This window comes from Phyllopteryx taeniolatus, chromosome 18 (assembly GCF_024500385.1).
Source record: "Phyllopteryx taeniolatus isolate TA_2022b chromosome 18, UOR_Ptae_1.2, whole genome shotgun sequence".
NCBI lineage: Eukaryota > Metazoa > Chordata > Actinopteri > Syngnathiformes > Syngnathidae > Phyllopteryx > Phyllopteryx taeniolatus.
In genome coordinates, this window is record NC_084519.1 from 9,008,209 (window position 1) to 9,023,506 (window position 15,298).

General features: G+C 38.6%; 1 protein-coding gene across 1 annotated transcript in view; it reads left to right on the forward strand.

Annotated features, from left to right (window-relative positions):
- nbas (NBAS subunit of NRZ tethering complex) overlaps positions 1-15,298 on the forward strand; it is a 170,552-nt gene that overhangs the window by 55,643 nt on the left and 99,611 nt on the right. Inside the window, 9 exon segments of the mRNA XM_061753787.1 lie at positions 2,465-2,638; positions 3,791-3,924; positions 6,644-6,706; positions 8,444-8,490; positions 8,493-8,565; positions 8,780-8,882; positions 10,146-10,223; positions 10,313-10,467; positions 13,427-13,539. Coding sequence (XP_061609771.1) covers positions 2,465-2,638; positions 3,791-3,924; positions 6,644-6,706; positions 8,444-8,490; positions 8,493-8,565; positions 8,780-8,882; positions 10,146-10,223; positions 10,313-10,467; positions 13,427-13,539 — 940 coding nt within the window.

Below are 15,298 nucleotides of genomic sequence, written 5' to 3' on the forward strand. Positions count from 1 at the left end.
AACAGCCCCACAGCATGATGCTGTCACCACCATGCTTCACAGTAGGGATGGGATTAGCCAGGTGATGAGCAGTGTCTCTTCTTCTCCAGATATGACGCTTGCAATTCAGGCCAAAAAGTTCTATTTTGGTTTCATCAGACCAGAAAATTTTGTTTCTGCAGGTCTGAGAATCCTTAAGGTGCCTTTTGGCAAACTCCAACCGGGCTGCCATGTGCCTTTTAGTAAGACGAGGCTTCCGTCTGGCCACTCTACCATAAAGGCCTGATTGGTGGAGTGTGTTAGCAATGGTTGACCTTCTGGATGGTTCCCCTATCGCCGCAAGGGAACACTGGAGCTCCGCCTTAGTGACCATAGGGTGCTTGTTTAACTCTCTGACCAAGCCCCTTCCCCGGTTACTCAGCTCGGTCAATCGGACAGATCTATGAAGGGTCCCAGTGTTCCAAACTTCTTCCATTTCTGAATTATCGAGACCACAGTGCTTTTCGGGACCTTCAATGCTGCTGAAATTCTTTCGTATCCTTCCCCAGATTTGTCCCTTGACACAGTCCGGTCTCGGAGGTCTGCAGACAAATCCTTAGACTTCATTGCTTGGTTTCTGCTCGGATATGCACTGCCAACTATAAGACCTCAGATAGACAGTTGCCTGCCATTGATGATGTTCAATCAACTGAATTTACCACAGGATGACTCCATTCATGTTGTAGAAGCATCTCAAGGATAATCAGGGGAAATCAGATGCACCTGAGCTTAAGTTTGAATGTCATACCAAAGGGTGTGAATACTTATTTACCTATTATGTTTGAATGTTTACATTTTTTATACATTTACACAAATGTCTGAAAATATGTTTTGACTTCGTCATTATAGGATGTTATATGTAGATGATTATTTTTTAAAGAAAGAAAACTATACTCAAATCAGCTTTAGAATAAGTCTGCAACAGCAAAATGTGGAAAACGAAGGGGTGTGAGTCCTTTCTGGTGGCACTGTATTTTTAGAAATATAATTAGTGAAAGTATCAATCAAAACTGGACATTATTCTTTTTAGAAATAGTTTGTTTTTGTAAATTTGTGAGAAAATGCAAACAGTATTTTTTATTTTCATTTTTAGTTTATTTTTAGTTTGGCTTATTCCTAAATAATTTTATTATTTTATGAACTAAATGTAAATATTAATTACACATATAATAAAATTATTGTTATTATTATTATTATTAAATTAAAAAAATCAGTAATTAATATTTAATTTATTAAACATAAATTTGTTTTTAAATAACTTGTCAGACTAGTTTGTGTCAAGAGCAATCAAAGTGAGTGTTTTTTTTTTTTTTTTTGTAATTAATTTTTTTTGTATAATTCCATTTTCTGTACCGCTTATCCTCACTGGGGTCACGGGCGTGCTGGAGCCTATCCCAGCTAAATAAAATCAAAACCAACCATTGTTGTTTTTGTAAATTAAAATTTTCAGCAAAAGCTATCCAAATGAGCATAGAAAACTAAATGAAATCAATAAAAACAAGGCATTATTGCCCTTTAAGATGTATTCATTTTGAATGATATTTATTTTCTTTTGATATGCTGTTTTGTTTAGAGCCAGAACCTTTCATATATGCCCTCGAGTACGTTCCCATTTTTTCTTCTCAGTCTCTCCAAATCAGGACGCATTGAGTATAATTTGTTCCGCAGTGTTTGTTTTCCCTTTTAATTTGAGCACGGTAATAAAAATCGGTGGTGGTGACCTGTAGTGGAGCGACCGCAGTGTCCTTGGAGTGCATTATACGGGGCTTCCTCTCGAATGGCCAGTAATGCGCCTACTGCTTCTTTTAGCCTGCGAGGACCGGTACCAGTAAGATCAGCCTTGCGTGTGGCCAGCAAATGTTGTTTACTGCACCGACACAAACTGTTTGACTGCCATGTGGGAACTCTCGCTCTCTGTATGTGTGTGTTTGTGCTCTTAAATTAAATGACCTCCTTTGCCTGCATCTGATGGGCTTCTTTAGCAGAGAGCAGCAAAGTTAAGTATGTGAGTAGAATTATTATATATAGACTTCAGCAATATCATAATTACTGTGTGTTGTATTCGTTCCTTGGCCAAACTTGTTACCCAATTTATTCGTATATAAAATCAAAGCAGATGTCTTTTCGGTGTGATGGACTTGAATTTATTATATTTGAAGATAGACTTGTATTTTTGGACTGTGCTACGCTCTTATATTTAGTACAGTCTTTGTACATGCCAAAACACGTGATCTCGATCTCAAAGCTATAATTTGCAGAATGGTGAAGTGGACGCATCAACTAGTCCACTAGTCGACTAATCATTTCAACCTCTAATTTATATAAATTCATGATTTCTTTATTTTCATTTAGATTTTATTCCAGTCCCACGGTAGTAATTTTAAATCAATTTTGTTGATTTTCTTTGTCTAGCGTAAGTAGTTATTAAATGTCTTTATGCCACCAGTCCAGCAGAGAGCGCTATGTGAGAGATGCCTTCCAGTGGATGGTGCCCTTCCTGCACCGCTGTGAGCGACAGGAGGAGGGCGCCGCCGAGCGTCTGCTTCGAGACTTTCTGGTGGGCCTGGCCTGCCACGACCTTGCCTTCCCCCTCATCATCTTCCAGCACTCCAAACCTGATGTGAGTGGCGCAAGACTCGTAAAAGGTCATGAAAACTCAAAACGCGCTACTATTATTTGAAATCAAAATAATTGTATTAATATTTGTGGCAAGAAATATTTGTAACATTTGAGGAAATATTTATAATATATATAATAATACATGTAATAATTCCATGACAAAAATCAATCCAAACTGAGTTAATTACTTTAGAAAGTAATTCTATTATTTTGTCAATAATTTGTGGAAAATCAATTAAAACTGAGCATTATTTTTGGAAGTACAATAAAAAATAGGTGTGAATGTGAGTGCGAATGGTTGTTTGTTTATATGTGCCCTGTGATTGGCTGGCGACCAGGGCAGTGTGTACCCCGCCTCTTGCTGGGATAGACTCCAGCACGCCCCAGTGAGCATAAGCGGTACAGAAAATGGATGGATGGATGGATGGATGGAGTTATTGCAGGATATAGGACAGAATAGGACAAAAATAATTCTGTCGACTGTTCAATTGCACAACATGATCATGACGCTATAATTGTAATTGCTAATAAAGTATGTCTTCAATATTTGTTATCCTAATGTTTTTATTGCATCAACATGGTAATGGCGGAGGCAGTTGCAGCCTATATCAAAGTATAACAAGTATTTTTAACTATCTTCATTATAAATTTTGCTTTTTTATTTTTGGAAAAATTAAAACCGAATATTCATATTTGAACATATTTTTTCTATTCATTTTAAACCTTTTTCTATTGTCTTTTATTCTGTGTCTTGTTTTTATGTAGTTTCGTTTTAAGTTTGAGTTTTAATTTTATGCTGTTGTGCAATGACTAATAAATTCTGATTCTGAAAATCAGTCCAAACTGATTTTTTTTAATTAACAATTTGTGGCAAATCAACTAAAATCGAATGTTATTTTATCGCAAGTAAATTATTCAAAAGAGACATTTCTCTCAAGGCCAATCAAAATGTGCATTATTATTTTGTAACCAAAAATGTTTTATAATTTCTGGCAAAATCAGTCAAAATAAGGAGTCATTGTTCTTTTAACAAAGAAATTTTAATGATTTCATGAATTTAAAGTAGAGGAGTATCACATAGTAGAGGTTTGGGCATGTTGCTTGCATGCGTTTTTCTGACCTCCAGTCCCTCACGCGTGTCGTCCTCCTGCAGTGTCCGCAGAAGGTGATCGGGGTCCCTGACCAGCTTATGGCGGTAGCCCTGGAGTGCATCTACTGCAGCGAGAGGGACGACCAGCTCAGCCTGTGCTATGACATCCTAGAATGTCTTCCTCAGAGGGGCTTCGGGTAAGAAAAAGCAAACAAAAACTCAGCTGGATTGTCTAGCATTGTGCCTCCAAGGACCCATCAGCACTGCAGCTCCACTCTGTGCCACACCTGCTTTCTACTTTACACTTGAGCTCCCCCGTGAGAGCTTGGTCATTTTAAGAAAGTCAACCATGTCAAAAATGTACAGAAAATGGTGAGCCGGAATAGATTAAATGACTTTGTTTTTAGATGCATTATCACCCCCTGTGATTATTTTATGTGATTATCACCTTAATTGGAAAATAGAATTACTATTGGGGAGTCCTTCATCGTTTGGACCTGACAATATAGTAACGTCTGCTCCTGTAATGCTAGCCTGTGTAGTGCAGTCACCATTTAAAAGAAGTCACATTATTAAACTTTCAATTAGCTGCGATGGCCTACACTTCAAACACCTTTCTATACAGGCCCAGATGTTTTACTTACTCTTATTATAACAGGTGCAACTTTTTGGGCATTCACGGTTGTCTTATTTTAACCTCCGCAACTTTGGGGGGATTTAAGGTTGTGATATTAATCTGCGCCATTTTAGTGGGCTTTACCGCAGGGTTTTGCGGTAGTTCCTTTTGACCTGCACAACTTTCAGTGGATTTAATGGTAATCTTATTTTAACATGCACAATTTTGGATGGTTTACAATAGTCTTATTTTAACGTGTGTAACTTCAAGGGGGTTTATGTTCAACTGTGCATTTTTTGGTGTTTTGCAGTTGTTTAATTTTGACTTGCACAACTTTCAAGGGACTTACGGAAGGCTCTTTTTTCCAACCTGCATCATTTTTGGGGTATTTATGGTTATTCTAACCTGTGCAACTTGAGGTTGATTCATGGTACTCTTATAACAACTTGCACAACTCTTTGGGGATTCAGTTTTGTGCAAACATGGAAGGAATGCACAGTATTTGGGATATTGAAGGTAGTCTTATTTTAACCTGTAGACATTTCGTAGGATTCGTGGCAGTCATATTTTTTTGTTTTACCTGTGCAACTTTAAGGGTTTTGCGCTAGTTTCATTTTGACCTTCACAACTTTTGAGTGATTTACAGTTGGTTTATTTTCAAACAGCACAACTTTTGGGGCATTTATGGTTGTTATTTTAACCTATCCAATTTCTTGAAGAATTTACGGCAGTCTTATTTTAACCCGCACAACTTTAGGGGTTTTGCTGTAGTTCATTTGGACCTGCACAATTTTTCTAGGGCATTTATATTTATTTTTGTGGGGTGGGGGTGTTGCAGGCCAAGGTTACAAAAAAAATTCTGCTGCACTTAAGGTTCCTAAGAGCACAGTGGCCTCCAGAATCCTTAAATGGAAGACGTTTGGGACGACCAGAACCAAACTGAGCAATTGGGGGGGAAGAGCCTTAGTGAGAGGTAAAGAAGAACCCAAAGATCACTGTGGCTGAGCTCCAGAGATGCAGTCGGGAGATGGGAGAAAGTTTTAGAAAGTCAACCATCACTGCAGGCCTCCACCAGTCGGGGCTTCATGGCAGAGTGGCCCGACGGAAGCCTCTCCTTAATTTAAAAAATTCCGTTTTTTTCTGTCAATATGGGGTGCTGTGTGTATATTGAGGAAAAAAAATAAACAAATCATTTTAGCAAATGGCTGCAATATAACAAAGAGTGAAACATTTAAGGGGGTCTGAATACTTTCCGTATCCACTGTATCTCTCGAGCTTGCTGAATGACAGGGTTGGGCACATTTTTTTCCACTGAGTGATGACCACAAAATGTTAAAATGGAAAGAAGAAGGGGAAATGAAAATGCGAGAAACAATTCAATATGCTGTAAATCAACATATGCTAAGCAGTTAAACAATAACTTTAAAAAAATCAGATCTAAATACAACGCTCAGCTTGGTGTTATAGGTCACAAAGCAAAACGTTAATAGTATCAGTGTGATATTGTTTTTTTTATTTATTAAAAAAAACCTCTAATGTATCTTTCAACATTAACATTTTAAACTAAAAATAGTGTGATATCTTGTAACACTGACATTTACAATTAAAAAAATATATATTGTGACAAATTTTCCTTAAACTTTGTTTACATTTAAAAATATTAAATGAAAAGTATGGTAGCTTGTAACATTAAAATTTATGAACGCTTTTAAATAAAATAATCACGTGACAAATTTATTTTTTTCATTAAAAAAATTAAAACGCTAAGTGTGAAGTCCTGTAACAAAGTTATCAGTTTAAAAAAATATTTTTAATTGTTTAAGTTTTGTCCTCATTGTAAAGATATTTAAACGAGTATTTCATGTTTTTTTTTGTTGACTATTAATGTTTTTTATTATTATAGTGTTTTATGTTTGATTTTAATTTATGTACAGCATGGTTGTTTTTTTAAATGATCTGCAAATAAACTCGAGCTAAGTTAGGTTGAGTAACATTTCTAATCAATTTCTAAATTAAAAAATCCTGTAACAAATAATCATTCAACCTTTTTACATTTCAAAACAAAAAAATTATAAAAAGTTTTGTTAAATTTTCATTTTTAATAAAAACTAAAAGAAAATCCTTTACCATTTTAGCTTTTTATCGTCACCTTTTGACATGGGCCGTGTTTCATTTTGTTATCAGAACATACGTTGAGCCAATAAGAAATGTGCAGCGGACCACAAATGGCCCCCAGGCCGGACTTTGGACACCCTTGCTATATGAACTAATTCACTCCCCCCCCCCTCCTAACTCTACAGGCCAGAGACGGACATCACCTCATCTCTGCACGATGGGGTGGACAAACTGGAGAAGCACCTCAGGTAACGCCAACCGTGTTCCTTGTTTTTTTTTTTTTTTTTGGTCAATATTTTATCCTGGTTTTCATACAAAAAACAAAAAAACGGGACTCGGCTATTCCTTTCCCCGGAATCAATGCGCATTCATCTGAAACATTTTGTAAGTTGTGTAAAAAGGGTTCAATAGATGGCACTGTGTATTTCACAACGCACTTGAGCAACATCTGCGTAACACATCTTGTCAAAAATCCAACCTTTAAAATATAAGCATGCAGTATAATGACAGTTTCACCATACTTTCTTGCGCCACATGGTGGATTATTTAACAGTTTCCCACAATAAACAAGCACAAAATAGTTTGAGTGCAGCAACTAAATAGGCCAACATAGGGCCAAGTGTGGTGAAATTGTTATTATACTGGTGTACTTTTATTTTGAAGGTGGAAGTTTTGACAGGATGTTATGCAGATGTTGCTCCAACTTGTCCGCCGAGCAGACCAGGAGGCTTATTATTGCCTTGAGTTATTAAAAACATTTGCATTGTGGAATATGCCATGATGTTAAATGTTCCTTTATCCACTTTATTGGTAATTTATATTGATTTCACACTGTTTTTGTATGTACAGCTATAGCTATTTTCTATAAAGTACATTTTTTGTTAAAATATTTGGGTGTCTGGAACGGATTAATAAGATTTACATTATTTCCTTTGAGAAATATTGCTTTGGATTTCGGACGATTTGGTTTTAGTCCAATTTTCTGAGATGGCTTAATCACTAAAAGCAAGGTTCCGCTGTATTTCACAAGTAAAACCAATTGCAATCATGCTGCAATCGTGTCTGAAGAGAGCTGCGATGTTCTCTTTGTAGTTACTGTCACTATCCCTCCTCCCTTTATAATGGGCCTCTGATGAAGAACAGCACTAGGGGAAAAAAAAACAGCAAGCACAGTCTTCATTCACACACTCATTTACACACACACACAGGCGCACACTATATCAAAGGAGCAGTGTCGGTCCCGTGGCGTTCAAACGGCCTCGGGCGTTTTTTGCTGCTACAGTTTAGAATCACCGACATGTCGCGCTTCTACTCCTGCTCCTCCTCCCTCCCCCTCAGGATGAACCCCTGAACACACAGCGATGATGGGGAGGAATGAGGATAAGGATGAAGTATGGGGAGGGGAAAGCGTGGCAAACTGAAGGGAATGCTGATGATAATGAGGAGGAGGGAGAGGAATTTGGCTTTTCAGTTCAATGTTATAGCCTTTACTTTTTTAACGAGACATTAAACTGTTCTCATTTAAAACCCGTTGTCTTAACTAGTTGATAGGCAGCCGTTATCAAAGCAGAGCTTCCCCCCATTGCCAGCCCTTTTGCTGAGCACTTTCAAGACCCACAAAATATTGACAATGGTAAGAACCAAAGATACCAAAACCAACCATGCACACAGAAAAACAGATGAATCAGGTAGTAAGTTTACAGTCTCTTCCCTGTGAGATGCTCTTAAAGGAAAGCTGTTTTTAGGTGGTAGTAAATGCACAGTGAATGGGTGTCGTCTTCTCCTGGCTTCTTCACTCTGGATTTCATGGGATCAGGATAATGAGAAGCTTAGATTTCACCAGTCATGCTGTCTCCTTGTTTTACCTGTAGTGTGTGCGTGTGTGTATGCATGTGTGTACATGTGTGTGAGAGACTGAGTGTGTGTGTGTGTGCGTGCGCGGACGACTGCGATTTAAAAATACATATGGGTGTGTGTGCTTGCAGTGTGGCCGAGGTTCTGGAGAAGCACGGCCTGCAGAAGCCCATCGCGTATGTAAGAACAGCCAGAACAGCACAGAGGAAGCCCACCAGCTCATGGTCAAGCTGTGTCGTCACACCGGGCGCAAGTACGTCGCTAGAATCCCCGCACGGTCTTGAATGCGGGACACTTACTGGCTGCAATATTATGAGATTTTTACACAATAATGATGCTCAATTTTATTACCGAGGTTATGTTTTTGGCTCTAGGGACACATTTTTTTTTTAATTAGTTACCATTGGACTTCATTAGTTTGTACTTTCTTTTGTATACAATATATGTACTTGTGTTTGTATACGCAGGAACCCTCCAGTAGGCGAGACAGTGTGGAGAGGTCTGCTGCAGGATCTGCTAGACATGCAGCAGAACGTCTACACCTGTTTGAAATCAGATACGTGCCACCAGGTAAAAGAAAAAAAACGCATGCAAAATTAAATTCAATGAATTCAATTAAATTACGGTAATAATACTAGTACTATTATTTTAATCCGGCATATGCGTAACCTATTTCCGCATTCAGCAAAACAGGTGAAAGCACTTCCTACTGACACGGGTAAATGGCGGAATGGAACTTGGACAAAGTACCTGTAAATGATATTATAATGATATTTGTTTCACGCTGTACCATTGATGACAATATCCGATGTTTTAGGCTTTGTTTATGTTTTTGTATATCATATATTTGTATAAATACATTATATACATGAATTTTACTTTTGTCTGAAGACACCAGCCAAAAAGAAAACAATATTTTAGCAAGTTTGGCTTTAAACATGGCGGCACGGTGGCTGACTGGTTAGAGCGTCAGCCTCACAGTTCTGAGGACCCGGGTTCAATCCCCGGCCCCGGCTGTGTGGAGTTTGCATGTTCTCCCCGTGCCTGCGTGGGTTTTCTCCGGGCACTCCGGTTTCCTCCCACATCCCAAAAACATGCATTAATTGGAGACTCTAAATTGCCCATAGGCATGACTGTGAGTGCGAATGGTTGTTTGTTTCGATGTGCCCTGCGATTGGCTGGCAACCAGTTCAGGGTGTACCCCGCCTCCTGCCCGTTGACAGCTGGGATAGGCTCCAGCACGCCCGCGACCCGAGTGAGGAGAAGCGGCTCAGAAAATGGATGGATGGATGGATGGCTTTAAACATGTCATCAAACCGTAGTTATGCTCATTAGTGAAGCATATCCAAGAAGTCTGTGAACCTGTTTTCAAGGTTTGGTCACTAGACATTCCACATATGTATAGTGGATTGTAAGTTTTTGTTGTTATTTATTTCTATGCCATCAAACTTTGCCTTACATTTGTATTTGTATATTAGTCATCATTTTTATTTAACTATAATTGTGTATTTAATTTTCTAATCCCATATTTAGATTTTATTTTCTAATGTATTTATAGTTTTTTATTTTATTTTCATTTTATCTGTATGAAAAATATTTTAAATTCTAATTGTTATTTTTAAAGTAGTCTTTATTTTTATTTGACTACTTCATGCATTATTTTAATTTTTTATTTTTTATTTTCATTATTTGTACATTTTTATTTTTGTTATTTTTTTATAGTTTGTTTCATTTATATGTAAAACATTTAAATCATGTTTGTTTATTCATGTGTTTTATTTTTAATAATCAAAATTCCTTTTGAATTTTATTTGATATTTTTCATTGCTGCAGATCTTTGTTGAGTCGCTGCTGTGCTCCAGCCGGGTGGAGAACGTGAGTCTGGCGGGTCAGCTGATGCACTGCTCCAAGGTATTTCGGCACACATTCACACTTCCCAATGGAATCCGTTTAAAAGGGCTGAATGAACCATGCAGCGCCATCCATTTGCTATTTTCCAGGTCAGTCAGGATGTCCCCGTGAGTCTGTCGTTCCGTGGTAAGGGCTACGCCGTGAAAGTGGCCTACGACAACAGCGTGGAGTTGGTGTTGGCCGCCGCCAGAGAGTACTTCAACTCTTCCACCACGCTGACAGACCCCTGCATGGGCCTGGCCAGGTGAGACCCATGCCCAATAGACCTTTTCATCATGATTGTCAATAGTAGACGACAGGATACTTCCGGTTGCAAAAAAGTGATGACCAAAATTAGTTGTGTTTGGGGTTGCGCTGCCAGATCTACACATAAGGTTGTAATAATGTAATAATGATAAATCAATTGGATATCGTAAATAGTTGCATAGAGAACATCGCAAGACTGCCTGGTAGGGACAGACAGAGTCCAGTACATCTTTCAACGGGTAAGCGTGAAAGAGGGTCTCGCCTAGCTTGTCTGTAAAATTCAGCTTTGTAAACCACTGTATTGGCTAACAGATCGTTTCATCACTTTGGATTTGAGATCAACACAGCTTTTGAGTAGAACATATTTCAACCACATCTATTTTTTTAATCAGCTTATCTGTTGAAATATGAATTACTGTCGGATTGTTTGGGTCTCCCTTCCGAGCATTATACCTCACGTAACATCATCTTTTTGAAGAAGGAAGCTAAAATCGTCATTCAAGACATTTACCCTTTCTCAATCGCTCTTACCTCCATCGAAGGATTTGTTTACTTGTGGCGCCATCAAGAGAAAGCGCCGGCTTTTGCCACACCCAGAAACGTGTGGCATCATGGTGAAATGTCCTTTCGAACCGATTTAACGTGAGGATCATCCACTCAGAAGAACCTCTCCGCCATCCTCAAAGGGGGGAGTGCAGCAGTGTTTTTGTGTGTGCACCAGCATGAGACCACCAACAAATCAAGGGGAGAGGGTCACGTTTGAGCCAGACGGCAGCTGCTGCACAATGGAAATGGTTCACATGGTGAACAAAAATACACATTAACTTTACTGCTAATGTCCCCACAGTCGTTGGTTTCGTCACATAAAAGGTTGGCTCGGTCAGTTGAGTTTGGTCTTTGTGGCAGCAGCAGTTTTCTTTGCCTTTGCACACGCTGTGAGGTCTCAAACAAATAGTTTGTTTGGGACAAAATCAGAAAAAATCTCAAGGTACAAGGTACTGTATGTTTTGGTAGATTTTCTCATGACAGACATGTCTACCAAATTTCAGGGGCTCAAGTGTTTTTTAAGGAACCCTGATAATGTCCGAATTGACCCAAAATGGCAGCTTCAAATAAAAATGGCAGACTTTTGTGTGTCTTTTCAGTCATTGGTTCTTGCGACTTTTTTGCAGGTCTACTCACAATCAAAGTGGTAGAAAATGGATGGATGGATGGATACTCACAATCAACATGTTTGCCAAATGTCATGTTGCTAAGTGAAATTTGCTTGGGCGGCGGTAACATTATTTTTAAAGTCTCGAGAAAAATGTCCACAGTGACCCAAAATGACAGCTCCAAACCAAAATGTCAGACTTCCTGTGTATTTTCAGGCATGGTTTTTTTTAGACTTTTTTCTGGGTTTACTAATGATCGACGTGAACCAAATTTCATGTTGCTGAGTGAAACTGACTTTGGTGGCTGAATTTTCCCCAAAAATCTAACTAACATGGACATTAAAATATTAACCGCTGAGCCCCTTTTCACCCTGTTGCTAACCAAAACAATCACACCTACTGAGGCACATAAACAGTCTCTCAAATGAATTACAGTGTGTAGTCCAAACGCTGCGTGTGGTTGCTCCGCAATGTTGCGTGAGTCCGTTGTTTAGGTTCTGCCCAGTCTGCCTGTGTTCTTGCCATATTATTAACATTTTGAAACTCTTCTTTCAATGGGCATCAATTGCTTGAAATTATGCAAAAAATGCATTTGTGCAAAGAAGGTATCATTGATTGCGCTTTTTTGTTTCAATCGTTTGTTTTCTTCTCTTGCAATCTCCTCTCTATTCACACTGTCAGGGTAATTATGCGACGGGACAGCCCCGCATACGAGAGTGAGTAATTTGTGTACTAAGTGGAGTCAACTGGGAACGCTGTTTACTCCTGCGAAGCGTGCGGATCTCGGAGGCAGATCAGATTCATCTGAATAATATTTGATTTGGCCATAATGAAGCGGCTCATTTGTCTCTGCTACAAAACACAGTTTAATCGCCGTATTTTGGTATTACCACTGCTACCATAAAAATAATAGTAAACATATAGTGTTCCCTCGCTATTCACTTTTCGAGTCCTGCCGCAAATAGCTAAAATGTGTGAGGAATTGACACCCCCCCACCAAAAAGTTTTATAATATCACACATGCCACAAGATGACGGCAAACGACTCCCGTAGTCTTAAATTAAGGTCCTCAACTCAATCCAAGTTTATTCGTACAGCACAATTTGTACACAATGCAATTCAAAGTGCTTTACAGCTACATAAGTTAACAAGAAAGCAGATAAAATAATTCCATAAATGTAAAAAATAAACTGATTGAATTAAAAGCAAGGAGTGCAGCTGAAATACTTTCATCCTGCATTTGAATGTTAAACATAGTTTCCTTTTTCAAAGTGATGCTACTGTATATGGGATAGTCTTCCATTTCTTGACAGTGCGAGTAAGAACAGGCACTAAGGAATAGTTTAAGAAGTGGGTTTTTAACAAGTTTAAATATGAATAAAGCATGTGGGACAGGTAAATCTAGGGGCGATTCTAGGATCAGAGGTTTCGGGGTGCTGAGCTGGCCAGGGCAAGATCAATTTCAGTTTTGTAAATTTTTCCCACATTTATGAAAGAGAAGCATAACATGTTAAAACATTACATTTCAACCAAGTACTGTATAGCTATACACTTTTCTAGCTTGTTTAAAAAGGACATACTGTAAAAATAAATAATCTCTCAAATTTTAGGGGTGCTGGGATTAAATTTAGGGGTTCTTAAACACCCCCAAAACTGCACTCGAAACACCTATGGGTAAAACGATTTTAAAAAATGCTTTTTTATGGTGTCTATATTGCAGATATCGAGTGTGCGTGGAATGTATCCCTCGGGCTAAACATACTTTCACTGTCTTTTTGTAACTGGCGGTGGTGTGCTGCACAGGACTTGTCTCCAGCTCATCAGTGACTGTCCTCCGGCCATCCAAGAGGAGCTGGACCTCATCGACGCCCTCAGCCAGCTGGAAGACTTTGGCGTCAACATTCTGCCGCTGCAAGGTAACCCACACCTGCTTTGCGGAGAAGTTTTAAATGGGGTTTATTGAGTTTATTTTTCTTTCTTCTTTTTACATCCCAATATAGGTCATATTATATCTCGATAACAATATATATCCCAAATAGACTTTACACCGATCTGATCGGTTTGATCGGTATCGGACGATAATTAGCATTTTATGCTGATTGGCCGATCGGCTTTCATGTCATAATTCGCCGATCCAATCCATGACGTCATCGATCTGCTCTGCAAAAGACTCCGCGTCGCCGTCGTGTATGAATCCAGAAGCTAGTTTATTTTGAGCCTTGTCACGTGTCTTGTGGCGTAGTACTGTAACTATCTGACAGCCAATAAAGTTTTTTTCAATCTTGTGGGTGAAAAAACGCATCATCGGTGTGGTACTATTTTGCCGTGTCTCAGACAAACAACAGTCTGTGCACAACTGAAGTACGTCGTGGGGAACGTCATCTAAATGCTTCAAAACAACAAATTTGATCGGGCACCTGAAGAATGTACACAAGGAGGAGCGTGCTGCGTTTAAGCAAGGCAGCGTGGAAATTTTTTTTAAAAAAAATAAGGAAAAGCCAAACCGACGCAAACTGTGGACAACACGCGTCCATATAGCCGGGACAGTGAGAAAGTTAGACTTAAGCATGGAATTAACAGAATTTGTTAAAGTAATTTAATTGCAATAAAGCAATTTTATTACTTTAAGTTAGCACCCATTATTCATGTCATGTTGTAATGTTGATTTGACCTAAACCTGTGCCAGTGGCCAATCTTTGAATGCCCCCTAGAGGCCATTGATGTTTTAAAGTCTGTTTTAAAGATGTTTTTAAGTCTAAAATGCTAAAGAATAATTTTGAAGATACGTACTCAGTATACAGTGAACATGTATGTACAATAAATTAACAAGTCATGTAAATAGGCACATTGCTCTATCTTGTGATCGGATCAGTGATCGGTTATCGTTTTTTTAAACTTGATAGGTGATCGGCCCCAAAACTCCTGATCGTGTCAATCCCAATATAATATTTTTCCTTAATATTACCTTAATGTCATTTACTGTATCTCTGATCATTTCTCAATTTATTCATAAAATATTTTATATAGAACAACAGTTTGATTAAGCATGGGCTGATTGGTGGTACCTGGAGCCAGAATGAACCTCCTCGTCGCCTCACCTCTGAACCTTTTTTCCCCCTCTTATCTTTGATACATTCCCTCAATCATGCCTTCTCTCAACGACCCTCAATTTTGATTCGATTTTTTATTTTTTTTCACCCGAGTTGGGCTCCGGTGCCAAATAGTGAGACAAAAGTGACGCAGAGGAAGAAAAGTCAAAGAAAATGTTGTTTGTGCGAGGTTATTGTGCGACTTGTTCCGTAGCTCAGGGCCATGCCATTGTGACGCCAATCCTCTGTAAACAAGGAGGAATGCGCCTACTGTATTCGCATGCATGCACTCACGCACGCACATGTAAATATTTCTTGTTGTTGTTCTCCTCCAAACACACATACAGAGGCGCCGAATGGAAGGATTTGATAATAGATCAGCTCTTTCGCCTTCAGGTGATACTGTATGTACAGCACCTTCCATGCAATTACAGGATTCACTTTTGTGCTGGCCCCCAAAAATTCTCTAGTTGCTCCTACATAAAAGTAAAATAGTCATGTCAACTTTTTTTTTTTTTAGCTAATTAAACATGTTAAAACTATTAAAGTTAAAGCTATATAAAAGGAGTTTTCTCATATCTGTGTT